This window comes from Takifugu flavidus, chromosome 21 (assembly GCF_003711565.1).
Source record: "Takifugu flavidus isolate HTHZ2018 chromosome 21, ASM371156v2, whole genome shotgun sequence".
Lineage (NCBI taxonomy): Eukaryota > Metazoa > Chordata > Actinopteri > Tetraodontiformes > Tetraodontidae > Takifugu > Takifugu flavidus.
Genome location: NC_079540.1, coordinates 9,684,596 through 9,711,967, shown reverse-complemented (window position 1 = coordinate 9,711,967; position 27,372 = coordinate 9,684,596). Strand labels below are relative to the sequence as shown.

Here is a 27,372-nt window from a genome sequence, read left to right as displayed (position 1 = left end):
TTCTGGTGAAAGAACAAGGAAATTCTTGCTAAAATACGCAAGAAAAAAGGGGTGGAGGGAATTTATAATGTGCAATATACGCAGGTCTGGGAACAGGAAGCTGGTTCAGTTGGATTATAATAGCTGAAATTGGTCATTAATTTACCAGTAGTCAATAATAAATGCAAAATCAATGCTGCAATATATAGGTAGATAGATACCAGACACCAGAAAACAGTGGTGGTGATAGTAGCAATCCCAAGTGATAGCAGCATCAGGAATAAGGAAGTTGGGAAGCTGGAGAAATACCAAGGGCTGTAAGAGGAGATAGAGAGAACGTGGATTATGAAGGCAACAGTAGTGATTGGGACACTAGGGGCAATAGTCCCAAGTGAAATATTCTGATCGGTTGCATCTTTCTATATGTTCCATCATCATTGATTTATCTTTTCTCTGGATCTGCATTGTGACAGCACAGTGCATTCAAAGCCCCTACGCCTACCTGGCCAAAAGACTAACCAACACCAAGGTAACGTGGAGGCGTCACCTTTTGTGCTCTAATTATTATAAGATTAGTGTCTGACTGGAAAAATCCTTCAATCTGCTCTCATTGACCAATTTCCAGTCTTTATCCAGATTTATCAGACAGAGGCAGTTGTTGCAATAACTTAGAGCAGGAAATCATAAAATTGCAGCTGTTTCTTTCAATTTCCTCCTAAATTTGGCTTTGTGACAGAATTGCAAACGCTTCTTGCTTGTAAATCCAAACTACCGTCCATCTTTCAGAGCTCAGTGTTGCAGGGAATCATGGTGTCTCATAGTGAGGAAGACTTGCTGTGCATCCGAGTAGCCTATTTGAAGCTAACAGGTGCTTCCCTTTACACATCCCTACAGGTGGGTCACACACAAACAGGGGGAAGATTTATCAGGAAATAACCACATGTTGCATTTCTTTTCTTTTCTTATTTTTATTGAAATGAGACTTTGAAAGAGCAGCGTGGCATCATACAACTTTTATATTTGCATTCTGACAACAGAAGCAGTTCAAGGGAGACCATCTGCAGGCTGTGCTGGCCGTCTGCCGCTCAGAAGACTAAACAGAATAAATGTTGAAAGAACGTTTACAGAAGGCCAAGTATTTCTTTTTTTTTATTTTTTAATTTTGCAGCAATTCACTCAATGTTTGGTGACAAATTGTATCATTTTTTATGAGGCGATTTTACATTTTTAGCTCAACTTTTCATCTTTTCTAGACTTGTTAGAAATTCTCAAGTTGAGTAAAATGGATCTGAAATGTGAGTAAAAGCAAAAGTCAGCCATTAAGGTACGGCTCCAGTCTCCAGGTTCAAGGTGCAAGTTAAAGTTACAGTGAAATTATGAAAACAATTAATCTATTACTTATTAAATAGCTTAAAAATGTGTGTTGTAACTGAAAACAACAAAAAAAAGTTGAATGAAATACAAATAAATTCATTCATTCAAATTCTTGCATTCTTTCATTACAACATTTGTTTTTCTAACAACGACATTTAATAGAAAATGTTGACGGGAAATTGCAAAACGTGCATATATTACTATAAAGTAGTGAGACATTGTACGCAGTACTTTTACAAACATATTTCACATTTCCTAGATGAGGTTCAGTTTCTTAACTTAAACATTTTAATTACTCCGCTTTAGTTAGATTACACATACCGGTATATAGCTGAGAATCTATCTGTATCTGCAAAGTCAGTCTCATTTGAGTTAATCTGATTCTTTCTACAACATTTTTGGAAGACAATCAAAGCACCCAGAGCACCGCAGACACAAGAGGAAACAGCAGCGAAGCTGTGAGGACTGAGCCTCCGTTACCCGGGGTGGTCTGAGGAGTTGTTGTTGCATTGGTGACAGTGGAATTCACTGTGGTGACTTCGGGGACCATTGTAGTGTTGGCTGTGCCCATTGTGGTGGTCCTGGTGTCCATTGTAGTGGTGGTGGTGCTGGTCCCCATCATGGTGGTGCTGGTGCCCATCGTGGGGTTGTTAGTGCCTTCTAGAGTGGTGATAGGCGTTGTGGTGGTGCTGGGGCCAGGGGAGGATTGGGCATTGGACTGCAGCGATAGAGCATACATAAGGTTAGATAGAAAGTCTTTACTAAGATAGATTTAACAGTGCAGCAGATGGAGGGTTAAAGAAATCAAAGCTAGTTTTTTCTGCTGCACGATCAGAACATCTTTTCAAAGTTTCCAAAGTTTCTTTTCAAAATCTAACTTGAGTGAGTGCAAATTTAAATGAGACTTTTTACATCAGCTACAAGCAACTCGGAATTAAAATAAATATAAAACTGAATCAGAAAAATGACGTTTCATCATGTTTGAGTTAACAGCAAAAATGTACTGAACAGTCACATCACTCGCATTAGGGTAGTAAGTGTTGAAATCCAACAATACCATTCTTAAATAGAATTCATAAATAGGGGATAAAATTCACACTTAAATGTATATCGCATTTAGAACTCATCATAAACATGAAAGTCCGTTGTAGCTCATTTGCTTTTTCTAATTTTAGTTTATTTTTTTAAAAGTATGTTGTAATAAATAATGTTGTAATGTTGATTTTTAGATAAATGCTAAACAAAATTCATATGTAGTTACCTTTGCCAGCAGCAACAGTGAACAAATTCCCAGGATCTTCATGTTGGAGAGAGAAGAGGAGCTGAAGCGGAGATGTTGAAATGTCCTGTTCTGTGTATGTTCTCTGGCTTTATCTTGGTCAACAAGGAAATTCTTGCTAAAATACGCAAGAAAAAAGGGGTGGAGGAAATTTATAACGTGCAATATACGTCTGGGACATAGGTCTGGGAACAGGAAGCTGGTTAAGTTGGATTATAATAGCTGAAATTGGTCACTAATTTACCAGTAGTCAATAATAAATGCAAAATCAATGCTGCAATATATAGGTAGATAGATACCAGACACCAGAAAACAGTGGTGGTGATAGTAGCAATCCCATGTGATAGCAGCATCAGGAATAAGGAAGTTGGGAAGCTGGAGAAATACCAAGGGCTGTAAGAGGAGATAGAGAGAATGTGGATTATGAAGGCAACAGTAGTGATTGGGACACTAGGGGCAATAGTCCCCAAGCTGAGTAGATGGCTCCAGCAGATACTAGAAACCACATCAGAGGGCTTTGTCCAGAAGAACGCAGTCCTAGGATCAGCTAAGATCCTGCGCAGAACCCTCAGAGTCCCAGGCCTCTGGTAGAGGACCCAGGTCTGAAGGAGGCACCACCCAGGAGGGCGAGGAAGAGATTTTTATACATAAATCTCTCATCATCTTCTACCTTCATTTTGAGCTAAAACGTCCGTTGCCCATTTCTGAACACTAGTGAACACTAAACTACTTTTAAAAATTTTCCGATTGGATTTTATTAACTTGTGTCCAGTTTCACAACTTTAAAAACTACAAATGAAAATGATAAAGCAGCAATGAGGAAAATCATTCATTGTTTCTTCAGGTCAATATTTGACAACCTGACAAACAAAAGATTGCTCTCAAGACCAAATGTCACTCTCAGTCAGGAGAAATTATACTGTGGACTTTGGACATGTTAACTATGAAGTAAACATGTAAAAGGAATGAATTATTATTATTCTGATATTACGCTAATTAACATTTTATACACTTTTGAAGATGTCAAGAAACAGATCATAATTAATCCTGTTATGTTTAATTGGTTTTAACATATTAATGGTTATAACATTATTCCACAGAACCAATTCTTCTTCTTCTCCTTCTTCTTCTTCTTATTATTGCATTTCAAACACAGAAAAAGTACAATATTCTTTATTGATGATGTTGCCTGTAACAGTCAGAACAAATCAAATATTTGACTTTATTGGAATGCCGTTCCATCAAATCACACAATATTACAGTTGTCTGCATGCCTGCAAAAGACAAATGTCCATTCTGGTGCGTCTGTAACATAATTAATCACAATCTTTTTCTGATTTTAGTCAAAGTCTGATCTAAGATCCCAGAGGTGAGACCAGGTCATCAGAATTGAGAAGCCCTGATCTTTGGAGCTATTCATTTAAAATAAAACACAGATTTCAAATCAGTGTGGTAACAAAATCTGTAAAATCACTGTGATTCCAGGACCTTAAATCCACTGACCCTAATCCAACCCTCATTCATCCACAATTATGGTTTTTCGGCACTTGGTCTGTGTTGTTTGGACTTTGGCCTTTCTGCTGATGGCCAGACAAGCTAAAGCTCTGAAGGGCTTTCAGTAAATAGTATGACTTTATGACTCAAGAGTCTAAAATAGAAGCACAGCCACACATAAAACTCAGTCACCTGTTCAGTGTCACGAGTTCAGGCAGTTTTATAGCTCAGATATTTTTCATGCTCCAATCACAATTCTAGACTGTCCAACCATAAATACAATGACAGTAAGTTCTGCTTCTTCCTTTACATACAGAGTCACTTCCTGATCGAAAATAAGGTCACACAGCCGATTGCTGAGCTGCGTAGCCTATATTCCTGCTCTGAGCCTCCAGGGGTTAGGGTAGTGAGGGTTAAGGTTATGGGTTATGGTTATGGGTTAGGGGTTAGGGGTTAAGGTTAGGGGTTAGGGAAATTAGGATTAGGGTTAGGGTAGTGAGGTTTAAGGTTATGGGTTAAGGTTATGGGTTAAGGTTAGGGGTTAGGGTTAGGGTTAGGGTTAGGGTAGTGAGGGTTAAGGTTATGGGTTACGGTTATGGGTTAGGGTAGTGAGGGTTAAGGTTATGGGTTAGGTTATGTGTTAGGGTTAGGGGTTAGGGTTAGGGTAGTGAGGTTAAGGTTATGGGTTACGGTTATGGTTAGGGTAGTGAGGTTTAAGGTTATGGTTAAGGTTATGTGTTAGGGTTAGGGGTTAGGGTTAGGGTAGTGAGGTTTAAGGTTATGGGTTACGGTTATGTGTTAGGGTTAGGGTAGTGAGGGTTAAGGTTATGGGTTAAGGTTATGCGTTAGGGTTAGGGGTTAGGGTTAGGGTTAGGGTAGTGGGGTTAAGGTTATGGGTTACGGTTATGGGTTAGGGGTTAAGGTTAGGGGTTATGGAAATTAGGGTTAGGGTTCGGGTAGTGAGGGTTAAGGTTATGGGTTAAGGTTATGGGTTAGGGGTTAGGGTAGTTAGAGTAATTAGGGTTAGGGTTAGGGTTACTTCCTAATCTACAAAAAGATCATGTAGCCGATGGCTGAGCGGCATAGCTTTAATTCCTGCTATGAGCCTCCAGGGGGCGCTCATTCTTAAACTGCAGAGAGAACCAGTGATCCGATCAACAGAGTGACAGCCCCATAACCACAGTTTGGTGTGTCCTTTGTGTTCGTGACGGTGTCGATCCCTGGTGTCGTCGCTGACGCTTTGGTCGTGGTCACTATGGGTGTGGTGGTCGGTACCAGGGTCTCTGCAACCGTAGTTACAGGGGTGTGAGTGTTGCTGACGCTGTAGGTTACCATAGAGCTGTTCATGGAACTGGCAGTGGTGTTGGTGTCATTCCTGGATGGCCAAGGCACATTTAAAGTCGTATTTTTTACCATCTCTGTGCTGTTAAATGATGAGGAATTCTGTGTAAAAGAACAAGGAGATGAAAACATAAAGACACACAACAATTTGTAAGCAATAATTAGATTCTTATAACATCCATATCAGTTAATCCAGTCTATGTGTTTTTCATCGTGACAACAAACATATGAGAGCTTTCTGCATCTGTAGTTTGGTTCTTTACATTTTTATCTGCCGTCCGATCCATTCCACATTAAAGAAAATTACCTGTGATCTGATAAATCCCAGCAGAGAGACAGTCAGCAACTTCATGAAATTGTACTTCATCTTGGATGTTTCTCCTTTCGGGACAGGATTGGATTAAATTCTCAAAATTTTAGCTCTTCTTTGGTTAGGATGTTGCTCAGAGCGTGATTTTTGTAATATGGTTCTCCCAGTGGTTGGTCTTTTATAACCTATTCAGAGTTTTCACCTGATACCTGTTTCCATCCAGGAAGCCTGGTCTCAGTCTCCACCCAGCCACTGACCACACATGCAAAACTTCACTTTGGGCCTCTTGAAATCACTTCAAATATAAAAGATAACTTGTTTCTGCTGCGTTTGTTGAGCCACACTTACCTGCTGCTCTTTCAATAGCGGTTCTTTTGCTGACTGACAGCTTTGTTGAATCAGAATTTCTACACGGCACTAACCAATCACTTTGTGTGGAAGTATAGTAAAACTGCCTAAAGGAGAACTCCTACACCTCCAAAACAATTTATTCTGTCACTATTTTTGTTTTATTTGCATTACTTAGGGAGCACATTTTGCAGCTGAATGGAAAACGCATATTTTCTCATTTAGAACTCTTCTGTTGGCATGGTGACGTCTGGCCGCCACCAGTCTAATATGAGATGGACGTGATTTATTTTGCTGAGGTCAGAATGCAAATGTAGCTTCAGGCAGGTCAGGTGATTAGTAATGGAGGAACGACAAGGTTTTCCTAATCAAACATATGTTATAACGACTGAATAGATGATAATAGCCTAGGCTACCACTGTCTGTGTTGAAGTGACGTTTCTAACTCTGTCCTGTCTGATCATTTCAGTTAGGGGTTTTACCTTCAGCCTCTTTTCAGATAAAGTTTTTCTTTTCACTGTGAGAAATAGTTACATATTAGATAAAAATAAAAAAATAACCAAATTGTGTTCCTGTGTGACTTTGGACAGGCACTCTTTCTGTGTGTGTGTGTGTGTGTGTGTGTGTGGGTCAGACAGACAGACAGACAGACAGACAGACAGACAGACAGACAGACAGACAGACAGACAGACAGACAGACAGACTTCTTTGCTTATTATTTTACTGATACATTTATGGTTTAAGTATGGTTGCACATTATCACTCCGGCTTTGGCTGCAGGGCGACGAACCCCTTTAAAGTTGAGGTAAAAAAATCACTTGTGTTGAGACGATGTTGGTGCTGGACATTCAGTGACGTGCATTGTAGGTAAGGACCATCACTGGCAGCAGCAGAAGACTAAAAGACCCAACTACGGGAGCTGAACCTGCTTTTAACGTGGTGGCTGATGCTTGGGGCCTGTTTGTCGCTGTGCCACCATCAGTAGGGCCCAGGCTAGTGGATGATGATGCTCCTGAACTTTGAGTTGCTCCAGAAGACTCTGTGGGCTGCAGGGTGGTGGAGACAGAGGAATGAGCCCTGCTGGAAGTTGTTTGGATTGAGGCGTAGCCGGATTCCGGTGCTGTAGTGTGGACGCTTGTCTCAGTGGTGACGCTGGTTACTGCTGCTTGTGTCACTTCCTGTCCCTGTAAACAATCCCTGCGTCTCAGTGTCATTGATATTAGGATGTTCTTTTGTTTTAGGCCAGTCATGAGATATTGGATAGCATAGCTCAGCAGAGTCCAGTCTATATAAATCACAATGTCAGTTTTATTTTGTTTCTACAGTGTATCAGCTTACTAATGTAATATTCAACCTTCTTAAAAGTATCTTTTTAATGTTTAAAGACAGGTCAGAACTTGGGTATTGCAAATATACTTTGCATTCCATCATATCAGTAAAACACACAGTGAGATAATGGTGTGTGTGTGTGTGTGTGTGTGAGAGAGAGAGAGAGAGAGAGAGAGAGAGAGAGAGAGAGATATGCTTTTTTGGTGGCACAATTACTGTTTTCAACTCCCGGGAACAACCAAAACTCCAGCTTTTACCTAGACCTTCAAAGGGGCAGCACATCTCTGTCAACGTAGTAATTAATAACTAAAACATGCAAATGGGTGAGCATGCTTCTCTGCACAGTTGACATTTGTCAGCTTTGCGTATTGCTGCGGTTGGAAGTGGTTCACTCTGCTGTCTGCTCATCCCGTATGTGCATCTATTTGTTTCTCTATCAGCCACTGTGATGATGGCATCAGGCGGTTCCCTCTTCAAAATGCTCATAAAAGATCAGAAATAGAATAGAGCTCTGAATGTATTATGTCAATATTCCCTTCATCATATTTCCTTAAATGTCCAGTAAAAATAAACAAAAACCTGAATTTGCCTAGACCTCCTGATGTATTTAAATGTACGATCTGTCTAATTTGACTTCGATTGGAAAAAACAAAAGGCCCGTCCGTCTCTAGTTGATACGGGAAGATGAAGTTCATGTCTCTTACCTCAGTGCAGCGCAGGGACACAAAGGTCAGACACACACACAGAAGAAGCGTCTTTGCTGTCTCCATCCTTGTGTTAGCTGTGTTCCTCATGGTTGCTCTCAGCTGCCTGTCTGCTCTTTTAAACCAGCCAGGTAATAATCAGCATGACAAACTAAATAAAAGACATTCACAGGAGCACGGTAAAAACGTCCTGTTCCACTTCTCAAAGCAGCATGATATAATACAATCACTGTAAATATTGCAGATTAGATGAGATAAAATATGTGGACACATTTGTCCGCTTAAAGAAAGTACACCTAATGAATGGTGCCTAAGAAAAGGACTTTTAGAACTTTACATACATAGATTAGATTTGAATTTCTGTTGAAGCAGAAAAAGAGGGTAAAATAGTGAATCATCAGCTCTTTTGCATTGTCTTACAATATTATCCACATACAGGATTGTCAATTCACCCAACAGGTTTGCAACCCTGTGACTGGGACAGAGAAGGGCCAAGGTTGAGGGAGAGATGATTGGAGTAAAATGATTCATGAAAACCTGATCCAGGAGCATCATACGGACACATCTAATATCCTGGACTGAACCTGTCTGACCACCAAGGGACGTCGTCCAATCTTATATATCTTATAAAACTTGTTGGTCATTTTAGTTAGCTTGATCAGAGAATCTTGGCCCAGTCATAAAATAACAAGAAGCAGTCAAGTTGGCCAAACTGACATTTCTAATCCGTGTAATTGCTTTAAATGAAAAGAAATCATCTCAAATTCAAAATTATACGATTTGTAACTATAAAAGCAACAATAATCTGCTTCCACTTTTAATCCTTCATATTGAAAACGCAGCACTGTACCTCTGACAGAGGAATCATCGGAATTCTGCACATATTTCACTTTTCAGTATCAACCAGTCATCAAATGGAGGGAACAAAACCCATGAGATTAAATAAAATATGATAAGTCACATAAAAAGACCAAAACAAACACCGGTCAGGACTTTCTGAGCTGCTTTGATAGCACAAGATTCCAGTATTTATATTTCATGAAGAATGTGGCCTTCTGATGTTTAATTTTTGATACTAAGTTCATACAAATACTTCAGAGGTGACATGACAGATGTAGATGAAATGGCACACCCATCATATTCTCCAGCATGATAGCAGAAGAATTAACCATTATTGATTTTGGGTGTTTCCACAGTAAAGGTGAGATAAGATCGTTCTTTATTAGTTCCACGTATGAATGTAATATTTTGAACTATTACATAGAGTATATGTCTCTATATCTATAAATATAGATATATAGGCCATTTGAAAGCCTCTCATGGATAAAAATCCAGGCGTATGCCATCATTTAATTTTATTTCATGTTGGTTGTTCACATGATGCATCTTTCGTTCATTCCCAGAGGTCAAAGATTAAACATTAAATGTCGTTCAGCTTGTTTTAGTCGGGGGTTTGACAATGTTATCGCTCTCTTCTGTGACGCCTTTATAGTATCTTATGAGTTACTGAAAGTCAGATTTGAATGTTTTATTGTTTCTCCATGAACATGCACTTACAGGAGGGCGAAACTTGTAAATGTGTTCAGATATGGATAAATGTGATAAATTGCGGTGCTATAAAAACTACAGTACATCTATTTGTATTGGAATGCGTTTCAATTGGATTTTTGAGGGTATATTTGCCATCTTTACACCAAACCATTCATTTAGATGTTGAATATATGTCAGGCAGCTCTTCTAAAAAGCTCTTCCAGTGTAAAATTTCACCTAATCAAGAAACAAGATGTGGTCTTGAGTTTCAAATTATATGAAAGTTATATACTTATGTCTGGTCAATTATCAACCAAAACAACAAAGTACATTGCTTATTTCCTTCTTTCGTGTTCTGTATCTTTTTATTGGTAAGGTGTATTCCTTTAATAAGAACAATTAAAAAAAATAAACGCTTGTGCAACAATTTGACTGTTCACAATCTGATCAATTGTTCACAAACAAGATAGACAGACAAACAGATCGATCGATACATACATATTTTTCAAATTATTAGGCGCGATCGAAACAGGCTTGTTTTATTTTTGCAATATTTTTGTTGTGTTGTAAAATTCCTGTTTATTCGGACAGTTCTGTCACCATCTCGCAGCAGGAAATGGTTCTCAGTTGCACCGGAAGTGACGTTTTCAATGCGGAAACGTGCGGGGCTTTGTGGAAAAACTCGTTTGAATGAGGCCATTACTTAGCTTTAAAAGAGTAAATATCGAAGGATTTGTCTTTAAAAAAACACACAGCTCGGGATATATTTGAAGAGGATTTAGCTAGAAGAAGCTCATTTCGGTAACGACGATTTTACAGTACTAATGGCTGTGTAGCTATCAAGTTTTTATATCTGTAAGGTTGCTAAGTTTAGCATGTTTAAGCAATTGATGAACAGTATATTCATTGTGGTTCTTTAAAGTTTCTATAGAATATGAAGACCACAGCGATATTGCGCCATCCCTAATAATAATGGTATCTCCAATAAAATTAAAATAGCATTTGTTAGACATTCAAACCATAAATGCAATAATATTTTTGGGACTGCTTGACATTCGTACAAATATGTGACGTAAATATAATAAATAATGAATGATTAAAAAAAATCTCATTTACTCATATTGGATACACAATAGAATAATTAATAGGATAGTAATTATTATATAGATTGGTGGGCAGATTTATATATGTTTAACTCAAAAATAGTAACACGTCTCACTGGTGATTAAATTATTAATTATCTTTTTCTACCATTTGTGCAGTGATGGCAGCCTCTTTGCCCCAGAAGCCAGGGATGGGAGGAATGCCCCCACAGCAGCAGCCCCACTTACCCCCTGGTGCTGCCCCAGGCCCGGGTCAGCAGCCCATGCCACCCCAGGGAGCCCTGAGGGAGATCTCTCCGGAATTTCTATGTCGGATTGGACAGGAGACGGTCCAGGACATTGTGACCCGCACCATGGAGATCTTCCAGATTGCACGAGCAACACAGGTACCGACATAAAGACAAACGCTCCTACGTTAACACGCTGTTTAAAAATGAAAGAGACACACCGACCCAGAAATATTGATGACTCTGATTGGTCATTTATTGGGATATACTTTGTGTCTTTGATTCAGCTTCCTAATGGTGTGACCCAAAGCCAGGCGATGTACCAAGATCGCTTTGGAAAGCTCCAGGAACACCTGCGGCAGCTTTCTCTGTTCTTCAGAAAGCTGCGGCTCCTGTATGAACGCTGTGTGGAGATGACGGCTGATCTGCAGGAGGGCCCGGCAGAGGTCAGGAAGTTGACTGCTTCTAGTTATTATTAGTTATTGTAGAGGTTTGCTCCTGCCTTCCAGGGAGTAGCTGCCTCTCTGTAAAGCCTTTTGTTTCTGTTACACCCCTGAATTAAAACTGAAAACACAGTAGGCCGTCTTCACGTCTTGACAACCCCTTCAGTCCTCCGTCCTGTCTGACTCCCTGTGTGTCCTTTGTCTCTTTAGCTTGTGCCATTTGTTGGAGAGGAGTTGGTTTCTGTCAGAATGGAGTCCTGCAGCCCTGCTATCAGCCAGGAGAAATCAGAGGTTCTCGAGGTATGTTCCTGTTGATCTTCCTTTGAAACTCATTAACAGCTCCAAATGACCCTGTTGAGGGAAAAGCTAACCCTAACCCTAACCCTAACCCTAACCCTAGAAGATACATATCTAAATGAATGGCTGGATGTTTGTCAGTCACTATTTCTAGATTAAGTATAAATATAAAACAATTTACTTCTGGCTTTTTAAAAATCATTTAGACCAGTCTTTTTTAACCACTGTGCCTTGAGATTTTGTCTGGTGTGCTGTGGGACATTATATAATCTCACGTAACTGGTCTAAAATATTTTTTGAAAATGAATTAGTTATTATCTCCTAATAATGTGCCGTTGTTGAGAGTCTCTGCGGACTACTCAGGAATCAGCAGAGTAGCCATGTAGTACTCCTCCATATCAGTAGGTGGCAGCAGGTAGCTAATTATTTTGTAATTTTGGACAAGAGAATTAGTGATGATTGTTTCTCTTCTGCCTCCACTGAATGCCTTGACTGGATTCAGGACCTATTAGTTCAGCATCAGGTGGTGGAAAGGACATGACTACAGGAGCAGGAGGAACTAACTGAACTGAAGCTAAACCGTGGTTTAAAGCTGAGCTTTGCAGATTTACCTTTGGACAGTTTTTGGTTGGCTACTGCTAAGGAGTTTCCCAATCTGGCATAGCAAGCTATTTTATATATACATATATATTATATATACATACATTTATATATATATGTGTGTGTGTGTGGTGTGTGTGTGTGTGTGTGTGAGAGGTGAGCTTTTCAAGCCTGATGACTATCCTGTGTGTCTTTCTTTGGTTCCTGCAAAGATATCAGCTCTGTGTCCAGAGGTCTTAGTGTAGCCTCTCCACAAATGCCTCTAGGTGGCAGTGTTGTCACACACTGAGTACAGAGTGGACGCCACGCTTCAGGTGTGGGTAATGCTTTCAAAATGTGCATATTTTTGTCTATGAATATGGATTTTTTTTATTCTAATGAGATGATTTAAAGGGGGGTTAACAGTTGCCTCAAGGCAGACAGAGGCAAAATAATCAGAAATGATCCCAGAAGGTTGTTTATTTACTACCATATCAGTGGAGGTTTAATTTCTACACCATTCGTATTATTCAGCCTAAATGGTTGTAAATGTTTTGATGTCTTTCTTGCTCACTTCCAGAAGGTGCGCCAGAAGAACCAGGAGATGAAGGTGCTGATGGATCAGATGAGGAACCTGCTGTGGGACGTCAACGCCATGTTGACGCTGAGGAAATGACAGTAATCTTTTTTATTTTTCTCCTTTTTTTTGAAAAAGAGTTCTTCAAAGAGGATGATAACGTTCAAGTGAAGAGGACAATTTTGGATTTAAAGCCTGAGGCGACTCACAACGCTGCTGGTTCTTCACGACAGGGACCGAGCCAGCTGTAGAGCTGGTGGTGCTTCTTTTGGGTCATATTCATGGAGGGGGCCGGCCTGCTGCTGCCTAACAATAAGATCCTCCCAGACTCCAGCCTCAAGGATCACCCTCTTTGAATGAGGCAGCGGTTTTTGTCTGCCAGTCTTTCAACACCTCTGTGTTAAGATTTACACTTGATATAGAGTTGAAGCAATGAGCTGATGCCTGCAAAGCCTCCGGTCCAACAGTTTTCTGAAAACACTGAGGGGTCCAGGTCCTGACTTGAATGGGGCAGAGTAGTTTTCAGCACAGGTGGAACACAGAAGATCTTATGTGTGATTTACTAAAGCAACAATTGTTCCTGAACAAACTCAGCCGGTGGTGAAAATGGTGAAAACGAGCTTCTTGGCAGCTAAGTATCTCAGGTGTTTCCTACAGAAGGGTGGGGAAGCGTGCATTTGTTTCTGGAGATCAAACTGCAGCATGTTCAATAGCACACCTGTTTGCCCTCAGGGTGGTGAGACCCACTTGTCTGACTTTATTTTGTTAACTCCGGGACAAAAGGTAGAGCCCACAGGTCGGCTCTGTTTGTACAAATAAACGTTTTTCTAATAAAATTCCGAGTGTGTGGTTGTCGGCGCCGCTTGTTGACGGGGGTTTGCTGGTTCCACCTCCGCTGGTGTTCATGTCCAAACCCCTCAGGTGGGAGGGCAGGGTCACCTTCAAAGTAGAGCGGATGCGTAAAAACACCGACGCACACGTTTGGACACACACCAGCGAGCTGCTGGTGCTTCTGTGTGTCAACATGGCTAATTCTGACAAATTGAATCATAGCAGTCTTGAAAATGCAAACTTAATCAAATGTGACTAATTTTCAAGTATGATTAAGTCAATATTAAGTTATTGCTTTAATCCACATATTCTTTTTTTAAATGTAAGACTGAGGAACATCTAAAGGATGTTACATGGACATGAGAGCTGGTACTAGTCCTCCATTTCTGACGCTTGCCCAGATTATTCCTGCCCTCTTCAAATTTGTCCTGTTCAGTATATTTTTAGTAGCGTCGCAAATGAAAATATATTCCCTGGACTTTGAACAGATGTGAGAATGAGAGAGCTGGAGGACCACGAGGTTGCGTTCTTAAATCAGTTTACTGGTTTACATGTAACAATTTGATGTGAAATGATGTGTTGCCATGACAACAGCCCCTGCACGGTGATGCAGACACACATTGACAGCCGGAGAGGCTGGCACCAACGCCAGCCCTCCTCACAGCAGCAGAACTGATATCCAAACGCTCACATTTCAAACTGTCCAGTCAAGTTCATCTGACCCCAGTTAGGGGCCATTTTCCAGAGACGCTCTGTCCACCGTCCTCACGTAGTCCTGACTGACTTGTGGAGGTAGGAGAAACACTTAGACATAATGCATGTAAGCACGTATTCCACCAGGGTCCGTCTCCCACTGGTCCTTTGTGTCCAGGTCACAGATGGAGCTACGTCTTGCTACGCTGGTCCATTTGGTTTCCTTAAGGCCACCACACCAGAGCTCGAGGTTTCTTCCAAGCATGCGTGTCCTCAGGCCCTTTCCATGTCTTTGTACTTCTTGCGCAGGACGGACACCTGATCTTTGAAGAGCACAGGGTCCAGGCGAAACTGAGAGTGAACCAGGGGCATGTAGCCAAACCAGCTGGCAAAGGTATTGATGCACTCCTGCCGCTGGTTAAAATGCTCCGGGTTCGCCCAGGGGACACTCTTTGCCACCTGGGAAGTACAATCAATCCTCATTAATCGGCTTCCAAATGTCAGCGTGACAGCATTAAAGGCGAGTGGGAGGGAAATGGCTGCCTACCTGCACGCTGGGCAACTCTTTGTACTGCTTCCTTTGGGCCACTTTGATTGGGGGCAGGTGTGTTACAGCGGAGACAAGGAAATTCATCAGGATGTCCTCACAGTTGGAAGTGCGGTCCACCAGAGTACGCAGAGACTGGGGCAGGTAGTGGGAGAACAGGTAGTGGTAGTACCTGTGGACGAGGGCAGAGGTCAACGGATGTGATGGCTGCAACAATAAAGGACTAAAAACCTCCTATTCTAACAGTCACACATTACTTTTGCATCAACAACATTACTTTAAAGCACGTGCCGAAGCCTAATAAATGTTATTTACTGTGAACCAGAAAATATTTAGTGAAAGCACGCGAGCAAACACCAGGTATTGAAATCAGCCGTCAGCTACTAATGGAAGGATGTTTTTATTCAGCATGAAGCATCATTAAGAAGAAAATTATACAAGTACAAAACCAACAATTAGCGTAAGTTAGCTTTGAAGCTGCTAACTAACGTGCAGTATTGACTTGGTCTCATTCCTGGTGTCTCCTGATGTGCGTGTTGAAGTATATTTTTCATGCAGCTTTATATTTAAGTGTCTGATGCTCCTGAGAACAATCGTGTCTTCTCCTGATGACAGGTTAATTATTGTTACCTCGAGATAATTTCACGAGTTGCACAAGAGGAAACCACTTTTGGCAACTTATAATCAAATGGTTATTAAATCTGCCATCAGCCTGTCAGCAGAGGCTTCATAATCTCTAAAGGCACACGTGCAAACATGCACAGATTCATCAGTTCATGTAAGAAATTATCTCATCTGTATGATTGCTCTTGCTAGCTGTATCGTTACATAAAATAAGAATTACCTTGGAAACTTGAAAATTTAATAAGCAGCTGTGACTCCATGAAACTAGGTTTATCGATCATTAACACAAACCATGTAAACTGATGGCAAAAGTCCAGAGAACCGGTGGCTCCTTCAGCAGCATTCAAAAATATCTGACAACAATGAGCTGGTTCAGTCAGACGTGTTGATGTTGGCGACAGCAACACAAACGCCGACAGTGTCAGGAAAACCTGCACCATCCTAGATCTGCTGATCACTGACCGGAACGTCAGAGAACCTTTCATTATCCTTGTTGAAAACACTTCAGCAGCTTCAAGAGATAAGCGGGGACTCGTAAAACGCGGGGCTGTGCATGAGCGTGACACGGTTAGGAAGATGAGACGTTTTGAAGCTTTTGATTTTTCCGTCACTGCGAATTCCTGCAGGATTCCGTATGGAATATTTGTCACTCACATCTGTCACACAACCCTGATCTTTCCTTCTCACTAATCAGTCAGCGAGCACAGCTCAAATCAAACTGGCGCACAATCTGAAGTGGATGCAAACCTGCAGCTGAAACATGAGAGGAGATGCCTGATGTATGTTGATATGTATCTGGGACAAGTTAACCATTTCACCGCCAGCGGGATCCGATGTTTGTCATCCCAGCAGGCTTAAATTCACGTTTGTCGCAGCTCTCATGGGCTAAAAAAAGTAACATTAAATTTGAGTTCCGTCAGGCAAATCAAAGAGGCGCCACTAAAGTAATGCAGGACTCATTTACATATGAATGGGTAAATGTTGAGATTTTGTCACTTTATTTACTTTATTAGTCACTTTTATTTTTCTTTATTTTTTGCACAAACTATCAGCCTTGACGTCAACGTTGTCCTGCCGGGGTTTATAGTGTAGTGTAGCGTGCGCCCTCTATAGGCGACTTAGCGTTACAACGCCCTTTTCATCAAAAAAGAAGAAGAAAAGACATTTGTTGCCCTCTTAAAGTACAATTTGTGATGGACTGTGTTCTGCGTATAAGATTTGTTTTACTACAAAAGTTTTTTTTTTTGTTTTTTTTTAAGTAGCAGGATGAGAGTTTTTATTTCCATTTCACCAATATTACCAGGCCTGATGGAAGGTCAGTCCTGAGCCCACCTAACCTGTTTGAGTTGACAGTCCTGGACAAAACATTGCAAAAGCTCCTGGATGTAAAAAAACAAAAAACTTCCATGCTGTTACTTTGCCTGTTAAAATGAAGACAAGTTGACTTAAGCCCGTTTGTCATCCTGTCAGCTGCCTCCTCACAACGTCACAGCAGAACAACTTTGTTGTCTCTAAAGTCACTCCTTTGTCCACTTGGTGATACTTTAAAGGAACTCTACTTTTAATTAACATAGGGTGACCCACGATGGTTCTTTCACAGAGGATTCCCACCAGTCCAAGCCTGTGGGCTTCTTATTTGGCTTGAGTGTACCTGTGGTAGAAGGCGGCTCCAGTCAGGACGATGGAATAGTCATTGGTCCATTTAGAGGTGTAGCCCCAGGCTCTCTTCAGAGGGTCCCAGAAGTGGCTCCTGGGAGGGTAGCCCACGATACGGTCAGGGAAGCTCCGCCACACCAAGAAGGCAAAGTTCACCTCGCTGGTCAACAGGACCGTGTCCTCGTCCAGGCTCAGCACCGCCTCGGTTTCTATGGCAGCGTGAGGTAGAAACCGACTGGTGGTCTGGGAGAGACAGGGATTTACAGATTAAAGCCTGACAGTCAAGCTTTCTGGACCGATAGAGGAGAGAAAAGATTTGAACGTGAGCTGGTGAGGACATTTCTAGCAGCAAATGCATCAGATAAATAACTTCATGACATCACAGAAGACCTGAGACGCGCAGGCTGGTTCCTCACCTTCCTCCTGCCATCCGTCACAGTGAGGGGCACCGGCATCGGGGGCCATTTACTCCGACTGGGCTGCGGCTTCTCGCTGTTCCACAGGATGATGATCTGGAGTGAAGGGATGTTCCAGAACACACACAGAGTGCCGCATTAGAAAAGAGATGAGAATGCCAGTCAAGAGTGGCGGCCAGTACCGGCGTAATCTGATACTAACAAATACAATTAGTAAACTGGTTCATTCATAATAAAGCAGTTTAATTCTCCCAGAGCTCAGCTTACTGTACCTGTGAGCAGTATTTGGACTTGGAGACCACCTGGAGCAGCTTCATGATTGGCTGAGACTGGGACACCAGCGGTGAGACGGCGTTGATGACGGCGGTGAACTCTTGACCTGGACCGACCCCTGAACACAGGGAGGCAAAACACTGACGCTTACCAGTTTTGACTACGTAAATCAAACCCAAATTGGGATTTATAAATCAGGACCGACCTGAAAGTGAACTGAATGAGTGGATAATCAACGTGATTCGTATTCCGATGACACCGTGATTGCCAAATGAATGCAGATGAGCTCCTCACTCACTGTTTGAATTGTTTGTCGAGTGGTGATCACTCATCAGCGTCCTATTAAAGGAATCATGCACGTGCTCACCTAATCCCAGGTAGTAGAAGGGGAAATGCGCCAGGTGGGTGGAGTATTCCGGCAGGACCAGTAAACCTCCTGGCAGGGAATTCCACATGTACTTATTCCTCGATACGTGAGAGAAGACGCGGTCTTTAATGATCTGGGGAGACACAGATAGAAGCGTGACCGTCATACACCTGTTTCGCTTTCATGTTTTTTTTCCCAGTTAAGCCTCTAGATGAGCGTGTGGGAGCTTAATGGAGGATCTGCTGCAGCTCCGGACTGGCGTTTGCATATATTCCGCAGCTAATCCTCAACAATCGGCCCGTGCACTTTCTGTTGAACACCAACAGGAGGTGTCCGCGTAGCAGCAGCCGCGGCTCAGGAGGCCCCGCTGACCTCCAGCTGACTGCACAGCTGTGGTCCATGGGGAGAGGTCCCCCCCAACATGCTGTATGTATATAAGCAGCTTATCACCAACCTCCAGAACCTCTGCTTTATTATCTGTGGCATAAATCCTCAGCAGTAAACACAGCAGGCAGCAAGACAAAAGGGTTTTCTTTTTCCTCGAACCCGGAGAAAGCGCAGCACGAGTCAAGCCTAATCAGACAGGCAGAAACTTGCAAGGTCTGTTTTGTTTTTTGGCAAAATGTGTCTGCATTGGGGGGGTTTCTGAGATGATTCACATAGATCGGATGTGAATATTTTCATATATAGAGTAGAAACACCTGAACACCTGTGTTCACTACAGTGGATGCTGCACGTTTGAGTCGGCCATGGTCAGAAAATGCACAAAATACAGAGTTTGAAACGGACAGTGACGGACACTTAGGAGCTTCTGGCCGCTGCACTAATTGCAGCTCATCTTGAACTTTAAATACGAGTCAGGGGTTAGATGAGTAAATGTGTGCAGTTTAGTTGACAGGATCGATGTATTAAAAGGAAACCTGGTTAAAGTGGAACACGCACGTTCCAATTCTACCCCAGGGGAAACTGATGGCCCAGAAATGACTCACTTTCCCTCCATTATAACAGTTGTGTGTTACCACAAACAAGGTGAGTTGTGACTCTTCTGAACCGGGAAATAAATCAGGAGTTTTGTATGTTGAGCAATTCTCCTTGGACTGAGTAGGAACAACCTTCAGTCTGACCATCAAATGTTGTAAAACAGCTCCGGTCTTTCAGCCCTACCTCCCCCCATCAGCCTCCCCCATCAGCCTCCCCCATCAGGCCAACACACTGATGGAAGTGGCGGAAAGGGGCTGAGGGCAGAGACGCCTGAAGATGTGGCCTTCGGTTAATAAGTGAGTGCACCTTTTCCTGTTTCATTGTGCTTTATTGTTTGTCCTTCACCATATTGTAGCTGCTGTTCCATGAAATAATGAGTCCAGGAGTATTCTCTGTGGAGTCCACCCCCAGACCATCTCTGAGATGCTCTTAACAGCAGCTGCAATGCTCATATTGAGCGGAATGACGGCAAACTGGCCATGAAGAAGCTGCTCTGTGCTTCTGGACATCAGCTATTAGATCGTCACTAATGCTTCTTGCATAATCAATTTACCTCTCATTTACCTGAAATTCCAAGGCTGTATTAGGAATATAGATGGATGCAGTTAAAATAGTGGTGAAAGTGATACAGACAAAGAGGGAGAGCTTAGATGGACTTCCTGAGGAACACATATTTTACACATCTTCATGGTTAAAGCTCACCTCCAGTGTGGTCAGGACTATCTTGTCCACCGATGAAAAGTAGGCCTCCCACAACATCTGGGTCCTCTGTCTGAGGGCCAGGACCCTGTCATTCCCCACTGCCCTCACAGTGGATGGCACCTAAGAACAAACACACATTGGAATAAAATAATATTAAGAATGGTTTGAAGCCACTGATGCCTCTTAAATCAGACTGGAGAAGGATGTCTGCATGTGTGTGATGTTTTTAGGCCCGTATTGGCTGATATCAAACCTCAGCTACTGACTGGTGACGGCGTTTATGTGCATGTAGCGAGGAAAGAGCTGACTTTGCATTCTAGTTGCACCTCTTGGTGGCGACATTTTTAAAGCCTCAATGTTTAATCTCAAACACTGTGTTATGTACTTTCTTTTCTTCGGAATTTCTTCAGGACAAATAAAAAGCTGAAAGGTCTCATACAAATTCAGTTACAATATAACAAATAGAAATTATATTTCTATTTCTATGGCAATGGTGGTGACGGGGGTTGAGAGGAGGGCAAATATTTTTCAGCATTCATCAGCAGAAATCCCATTTTTAGTTAGTGATTAGTGTTTCTACAGAGGAACCTGAGTCAGTACAGCACGGTAAATACTGGAACTACAAACCCAGCATAGCTCACATTTTTGTCCCAGATTTCATGGATGCCTTTGCAACCACGGCAGGACCTTATTATGGTATATACTTGGCTGTTTGCCATCAGAGCCACCACTGGCTAACATCAAACACATTTTCACAATAAAAGCTTCCAGCCAGTGTTGTGTTCCTGTAGTAGAAAAATGAGCTTGATTTGCATTTCTGCTGCTTTTTAACATCTCTGGAACAGAGTGGAGATGGATGAATATTGCCATCTTGCCTTTTTCACTCAAGTTCCATTTACAGTTGTATGGTATAGTAATAAATGCATCAATTTGGGTTTTCCAAAACTAGTCATTCAAAAATGCATGTCAGAGTTTTGCCTGGTGGTCAAGTTAGTTACTACAGACGTTTTGCGCTTCAGAATTCCTTCCCTCAGAGGTCACCACTGCATTTGATACATGCAGTCTCTGGAATGTGCATTCATTCATTCATTCATTCATTCATTCATTCATTCATTCATTCATTCAAAGTGAAATCTTACCTGTAGTAATAATCTTTCATCTCCCTCGATGACCGCCTGGTTCCACTGTATAACGTCAGAGAACGGCAGCTCCCATCCGTTACTCAGCAGCACTGGGATACATGCTGCCTGTATACGCACACACACACACACACACACACACACACACACACACCACACACACACACCACACACACACACACACACACACACACACACACACACACACACACACAGAGTGAAAAGCTTGAGGAGGTCTTTTAGAGACAAGGCAAGTGATGAATGAAGGAAGTGAACATTTAACACTTCTAATGTGGTTGGCTGCCCCTCACCCCCCCCTTCAGTAACAGGAACATCAGCCAGTGACGGTTCGGTTCCTCACTCAGCACATAAGGTCATCAAGGCTCTTGAGCGTCACTCTTGAGAGTCTCTGAGACCTTCGAGTGGAATGACTAACAGCTCAGTTTTCCCATCATTCTAGAGAGAGTCAATGTCTGTCACTCCCATGGACGTGATTGACAGGCCTGGTTGTTGTAGGAATAATTAGGCGCAGCCACTCAAGAGGACACGCTGGGACGGTGTTAGAAACCCACAGATGAGAGGACGGTGAGGAAAGATAAGGCCGAGATGTGGGCGCGCTTTATTTAGCTGGAGTTTCTCATGGATTTTATTTTCATGTTGTTTGTTTTTGTTCTCATCGGTGCACTCTCATTCCATCCCACCCTCTTTCTTTACTGTTACTTTCCACCACGAGTGTGCAGTGTTGAGTCCAGCTGTTATTTTCTTCCCTATTCATTTTTTGTATAATTAAGCCACCAGAGAACAGCAGCGGTGTCTGAAAACGCTGTCGATCAAAGACTCCCCAGCTCGCCGGGGAGGGCCCCTCCATTTCATCTGAGAATAGACTTGCTGAAGGACAGTCCAGCAAATATGTGTCAGGATCCTCCAGAGGCCACGACAAGGTCACATCAAGACTCCCACAGTGATAATCTCTTGGCCTCTACATTTGAAACGCTGCCTGAGGCTTGCCCCCAGAGTAGAAGCACATTTCAAACATTTCTTGCCCACCCTGACTGAAGAGAGGCCGATATGAAAGCCTCCATGTGCAGCCAATCTGGGCTTGTTTGGTTTGGGAGATGAAAACAGGCAAGCTTTGATTAAATGTGTATGGTGGTGAGTGTGCGAACGTCTATATTGGAAAGTTGGCAGCGTGATTTTTTTTACCACACTGGTAATTGCCAGTTCTTTTGCGGGCTTGGCTGGCACCAAAGTAAACAAAACAAAGCAAGTCGTAAAAGAAAAGTCTTCAAAAGAGCCTCAAATCCAATGAGAAAGATGATGGGAAGACCAGGGAAGCACAGAAAGACAACAGCGAGAGGAGATCGTCGCCGCTGGTCTGTTCGGAGGTTGTTGGGACACAGATCCTCCTGCAACTTTCAGACAAACAGCAGGAGAACATTTAGAGAAGCTAAATCAGCATCTACTGCATCCTGCTCTGGAGCGAGACCCTCGACAGGCAGCAGAGAGAGAGAGAGAGCCAGGCTGCTCCAGTGTTGTTCCATTGTTTGTGCACTTTTCACCAAAGCGGACCTAAAATGCGCCAACGTGTCAGCCTCACCCTGTGTTAATGGACCCATTTTAGGTTTAAATGCGCAGCAAACAGCAAATTGAGCCTTTGCGGTTAGAATTGCACTCAACACATGGAGATGTGGGGGGAGAAACCTCTCGCAGATGTGACCATTAAGGTGTCAATAACCAAAAGACCACATTAACCACAGAGCTGGAACATAAACACTCGGCATCCTCTGCACATCCTCCTTGCGTTGCCCTCTGAATTTGAATTAGCGCGTTACTGAATTGATGTGCTGAGCGTTGCTGTAATGGCACACAGTTGGTTGGTTGTGCAGGCGTCACGGTAACAAGTGGGAATTAGGAAACACGTCGCCATCACTTTTCTTCTTGAATGAATGTGATGATACAGCCGATCACGGATGAAGAGTTCTGTTCTCAGTCATCTGGACGTTAACGATTACACTTAGATTGATTACTTGTTACCTGTTGACATCCTTGTCATAAACAGACTTTATATTTAAACAATGGATAAAGTCAGAGAACAGAGAATGAGTAATATTTTGGGATGTGAGCTCACCACGATAAGCCTGCTTGTTATGATGATAAATGTGGCGCTAACACAAACCAAGCATGTGTTGACACGTGCAGTGAGGGTTTGACTCTGAAACTCCCTGGAGTGTCTACAGCAAAAATGGTGTTTATTTAATGAGCTACAGGGTTAGAGTTACTTCATCTAAACTCCAACCTCAAATGTTTGTTGCACTGTTGTTCCTAGTGTTCTTAAACAGGGCTACAGAGTGAACAGAACTTGGGAAACACCCTCATACTACCATTAGCTAATGTGCTGGATGGGATGTTCGGGTGTGGTTGTGTCACATTTGCTGCTAACATAAGCAGACAATTACACAACTATTATTAAACTTTGAAGTCGTCACGGTCATGATGGGTGAGCACCAGTGGGTCCCACAGCAGAAAGAAACACATTTCTCAGCTGCATAAATAGAGAAACAGAATTACATAAACACAAGAGTCAGACCTTAATGATGTTTACTGTTGAGTGACTAATGCAGCCTGCCATGACTGAACCTTCTCTGCTTGTGTTTTGGATTTCCACTAAGTTTTGACCAGGTTAAAAACATTAAAACAACAGAATTAGGACATTTTCCAGCCAAGCTGAGTATGTCTGAGGGTGACGTTCACCTGTAGTGACTCTAGGAAGCGAAAGGAGCCCAGGCGTCGACCACGTGGCACCAGACAGAACGTGGAGTTGTGGAGGAGTTCCTGGTAATCAAACCTGTGGAAAAGACAAATTCTGTATCAATTCTGACTTACGTTGATTTGATTTCTTATGCTGATGCTAAAGTGATTCATTTCGAAAGAGTTTAGGGCGACAAACAAATAGAGAATGAATTAGAAGCACAAAGTGATGCAGTATAACTGCTCTGAGGAAAGAGGTAAAAAGGGGATCAGAGTTGCTGTAGGAAGTCAAAGCTCAAGATTGTGATAAGACTGGAATCGTATTGTATCCAGGGACAGAGCTGAATCTGAAAAACTGGCAGAAGTAAAAAGAAAAAGAAATGGCTTCAATAAATTTTTCCAGCAGGAAACTGGAGGACAGTCTTCATACAAACACAGAGCTGATGGACACAAAGTCTGTTTCTGGGACACACAACACCTTCACTGCTCATGCACAAAGTGAACTAATCCTGCCACTACTGCCTTTGAGCCAGGCACAGGCCGATTCCACATCCTCCAATTTAGTTTTGTCTAATCAGATCTTGTTTTGGCTAAAGGTCTTAAGTTACGAACCAAACAAACTACGCCGGCTTGATATCGACTGTTTACTGGGAGACGTGAACCGCAGGAACTTTGGGGTAATTTTATGGTACCGCAGGAACCTCCCTTGGAAGCTCATTTACAGGAACATTTACAGTCCCTGCCCAAGAGTAGGTACTTAGATAAGCCCCTCCTGGGTGGGGCTTGAGGCTTACTCTGTGCTGGTCGGGAGCAGGATGTGATAAGAAATCATAAGAATTTTTTTTTTTTTTGTTTTTTTTTTACAAATTCTCCTTCAGGATGCCTCATTCTGTATTTGACAGCATCCAGAAATCCAGAAATACAACAACCGTCTCACCTCCTTCCATGTTTACCTCCTCCTCCTTTAAGATCCTTGTTACATTGTTCTTTGAGACCCAACCAATTAGAGGAACCCTAAACCCTAAACCCTAAACCCAAACCCAACCCTAACCCTAATCTAACCCTAACCCTAATCCCTAACTACCCTAACACAAACTCTAAATCATAACCCTAACCCTAAATCTAATTCCTAAACCCTAACCTAACCTAACCCTAACTCTAGACCTAAACCCAAACCCAACCCTAAACCATAACCTTAACCCAAACACTGAGCCCTAACCCTAACATTTAATTGAACCCTAACCCCTAACCAAACCCTAACCATAAACCCCTAACCCTAATCTAATCCTAATTCTAACCATTTAATATGTCGGTGTCCAACTTCAGGATTAACTGATGAAATATCTGCCAGGGTGGTCAAATTCTGGACTTTTATTGATTTTTCATTCCACATATGTGCTTACAATGGCTCCATTGTTGTTGTGAAGTAATTGCTCAGAACCTTGATGACAGAAGGGTTGCAGAGTCCCACAGAATGGAAACGTCTCCATCACTGTGCTCTCAAGTAAGTTCTCTTCCCATTTGCCCTCTTATTGATTTCGGCTGTAGACAGGAAGTCCTGAACTTGTGCCAAAGGAACAAATTTAAAGAGCGCCTCCGTGCGTCACCACAGCCAGCTCATATTTCACTCTGGCGATATGAAAAAGAAGCCACATGGAAACCTACGCATCAGCGCCGCCTCCATCTAAGTGGAATGCCAACGAACGAGCCGTGTAACGGCCTCACTGAGACGCAGGATAAACAGATGGGGAGAGAAACAAGCACTTCTGGGAGACTTCCCCCCCTCCCGGTTTGTTTATTTGCTGAGGGAATGTCAGTGTAAAATATGAATGCCATTAATCTCCTCGCCCGCTGACTCATTTATTTCACCCTCTGAGTGAGGAGCCGCAGGCCTCGTCTGCCGCCTTGATGAGAAGATTTGAGCTTTCGCCGCCGACGTTAGCGTCGTTAAAGACTCTCAGACACCGACATATCGACGTGTAAGCGTGTATTCTGACCGGGTCAGAACCCACACAGACACGGACAAAGGCCGCTTTGTTTAGCGTTCCTCACCTGTGGAAGGAGCTCTGAGGGGGAACGGGGAATGAGTCTGTGTGCCACGACGACATCCCGTGTGGATTTTAAAACCGTTTCCCCAATACGACATAAACATCCTCTGTTTATTTTGTTTTCATTTGCGTCACTTGTTGTCACAGCGTTCCGATGGCAGCAGCCAACCCACATGTTGGCTCTGTGTTAGCATGCAAATAAGCGCCGAGACGTTTGCATTTGGTTGTTTGTTGAGCGCTATGAGTTTTCTAAACATGCTTTAAGCCGATGACGAAGGCAAACGTGTTGATGTGCAACAAGTGCGAATGGAGGAAGTGCACGTTTTCAAACGCGCTGGGTCCACAGGCGTGGGAATCCTCTTTTGGCGTGAGCGTTGTGGATGCAAATTGGTTTTTGTGTGTCTAATGTGAGACAGTGGGACTCCTGCTGGTCACCACTGCAGTGAGACTGATCTAGTTAGTATGACCCACTTTCCTCTGCTGGTTGCGTGTGCCCGTGTATTTGCAAGTGTGTGTGTTAACTAGCCGACCGGCCGTGCGTGAAATGCGTGCATGTCTGACAGCGAGCTGCTCCGTCTGTGATCCAGGAGACTCATTCTGCCGGCTGCTTTCCTTTAATGAGGAAATGTACTTTAATGCAGAAGCAGGTTAATCATTTAGCAGCACTTTGTCTCCAACAAAAGGGGCCTGCTGTGTGGTTCCTGCTCCCACACCCCCACTTTCCTCCTTCTTTTTGCTCTTTGTCTCAGCATCTCTCTCTTGTCTTTGCATGTTCTGTATCCTCGGCTCCCCAGTTCCTTATACTGGCACCAGGACAGAGAAGTGTTTCCTCTCATCCCACTGAAGGAAAACTGATCTGCTGATTGATATTCTAAAGGTTCCTCTGACTTTGGTCTGTGTGGGTCAAAGTCCTACATCTCTAAGGACAGCGAGTAGTCACTGTCAGATCATTATGCGTACAAAAAGGCCTTTAGATGAACGTGCATTAGCAGCTTTGGGTAAAAGCTGCCTTTTAAATGCAGCTGTATCAGAGTAACAGAAGAAGCAGAGCCTTTGCATATTAGACTGAGTCAGAGCATCTGTGACTGGATGCCGGCAGGTAAGAGTGACCAAGGAAGCGTGAATCACTGCGTTCTCCTGCACGCAGGCTGCTTTATATTATGCATGGCCCCTAAATGCACATCTATGGTGAGATATCGCAGCATCTCAAGTGTATGAAATCGGACTAAATGAGGTCACATGACTCCATGGGCTGTTCTTGATTGGTCAATAGGGATTATTCTCAGTTAAAACAATATAAAAAGCACAGATAAAATGGTGATCATGAAGACATTTTCTCCATCCATCCATCCATCCATCCATCCATCCATCCATCCATCCATCCATCCATCCATCCATCCATCCATCCATCCATCATCCATCCATCCATCCAT

General features: G+C 42.7%; 3 protein-coding genes and 3 long non-coding RNA genes across 8 annotated transcripts in view; 3 read left to right on the top strand and 3 right to left on the bottom strand.

Moving 5' to 3' along the window:
• The first annotated feature begins 33 nt into the window (after nucleotides 1-33).
• On the top strand, nucleotides 34-1,449 carry LOC130518395 (uncharacterized). Its single transcript, XR_008948014.1, has 3 exons — nucleotides 34-508; nucleotides 766-873; nucleotides 1,017-1,449. It is a non-coding gene; the product is annotated as an uncharacterized LOC130518395 (long non-coding RNA).
• Nucleotides 1,118-2,987, bottom strand: LOC130518394 (uncharacterized). Its single transcript, XM_057020955.1, has 3 exons — nucleotides 2,932-2,987; nucleotides 2,615-2,750; nucleotides 1,118-2,071 (listed from the first exon to the last, which is right to left on the bottom strand). Exons 1-3 carry the CDS (start codon nucleotides 2,970-2,972, stop codon nucleotides 1,763-1,765), a joined length of 486 nt encoding a protein of 161 aa, XP_056876935.1. The 5' UTR covers nucleotides 2,973-2,987; the 3' UTR covers nucleotides 1,118-1,762.
• A 106-nt stretch (nucleotides 2,988-3,093) lies between these two features.
• Nucleotides 3,094-4,961, top strand: LOC130518396 (uncharacterized). The gene is made up of 3 exons (XR_008948015.1): nucleotides 3,094-4,718; nucleotides 4,759-4,817; nucleotides 4,857-4,961. It is a non-coding gene; the product is annotated as an uncharacterized LOC130518396 (long non-coding RNA).
• A 1,868-nt stretch (nucleotides 4,962-6,829) lies between these two features.
• Nucleotides 6,830-8,401, bottom strand: LOC130518242 (uncharacterized). The gene is made up of 2 exons (XR_008947968.1): nucleotides 8,159-8,401; nucleotides 6,830-7,309 (listed from the first exon to the last, which is right to left on the bottom strand). It is a non-coding gene; the product is annotated as an uncharacterized LOC130518242 (long non-coding RNA).
• A 1,926-nt stretch (nucleotides 8,402-10,327) lies between these two features.
• On the top strand, nucleotides 10,328-13,750 carry zgc:114119 (Mediator of RNA polymerase II transcription subunit 30-like). The gene is made up of 5 exons (XM_057020472.1): nucleotides 10,328-10,489; nucleotides 10,951-11,177; nucleotides 11,306-11,464; nucleotides 11,672-11,761; nucleotides 12,918-13,750. Exons 2-5 carry the CDS (start codon nucleotides 10,953-10,955, stop codon nucleotides 13,011-13,013), a joined length of 570 nt encoding a protein of 189 aa, XP_056876452.1. The 5' UTR covers nucleotides 10,328-10,489; nucleotides 10,951-10,952; the 3' UTR covers nucleotides 13,014-13,750.
• A 516-nt stretch (nucleotides 13,751-14,266) lies between these two features.
• The window catches only part of ext1c (exostoses (multiple) 1c), a 53,947-nt gene continuing 40,841 nt past the window's right edge, over nucleotides 14,267-27,372 (bottom strand). For all 3 annotated transcript variants that reach the window (XM_057020464.1, XM_057020463.1, XM_057020465.1), the window contains 9 exons: nucleotides 23,895-23,988; nucleotides 21,144-21,251; nucleotides 20,005-20,124; nucleotides 18,322-18,454; nucleotides 17,954-18,072; nucleotides 17,682-17,777; nucleotides 17,261-17,508; nucleotides 14,986-15,157; nucleotides 14,267-14,897 (listed from right to left, as the gene is read on the bottom strand). In XM_057020464.1, coding sequence (XP_056876444.1) covers nucleotides 14,712-14,897; nucleotides 14,986-15,157; nucleotides 17,261-17,508; nucleotides 17,682-17,777; nucleotides 17,954-18,072; nucleotides 18,322-18,454; nucleotides 20,005-20,124; nucleotides 21,144-21,251; nucleotides 23,895-23,988 — 1,276 coding nt within the window. In that variant the 3' untranslated portion in view covers nucleotides 14,267-14,711. The remainder of the gene's footprint in view (nucleotides 14,898-14,985; nucleotides 15,158-17,260; nucleotides 17,509-17,681; nucleotides 17,778-17,953; nucleotides 18,073-18,321; nucleotides 18,455-20,004; nucleotides 20,125-21,143; nucleotides 21,252-23,894; nucleotides 23,989-27,372) is intronic.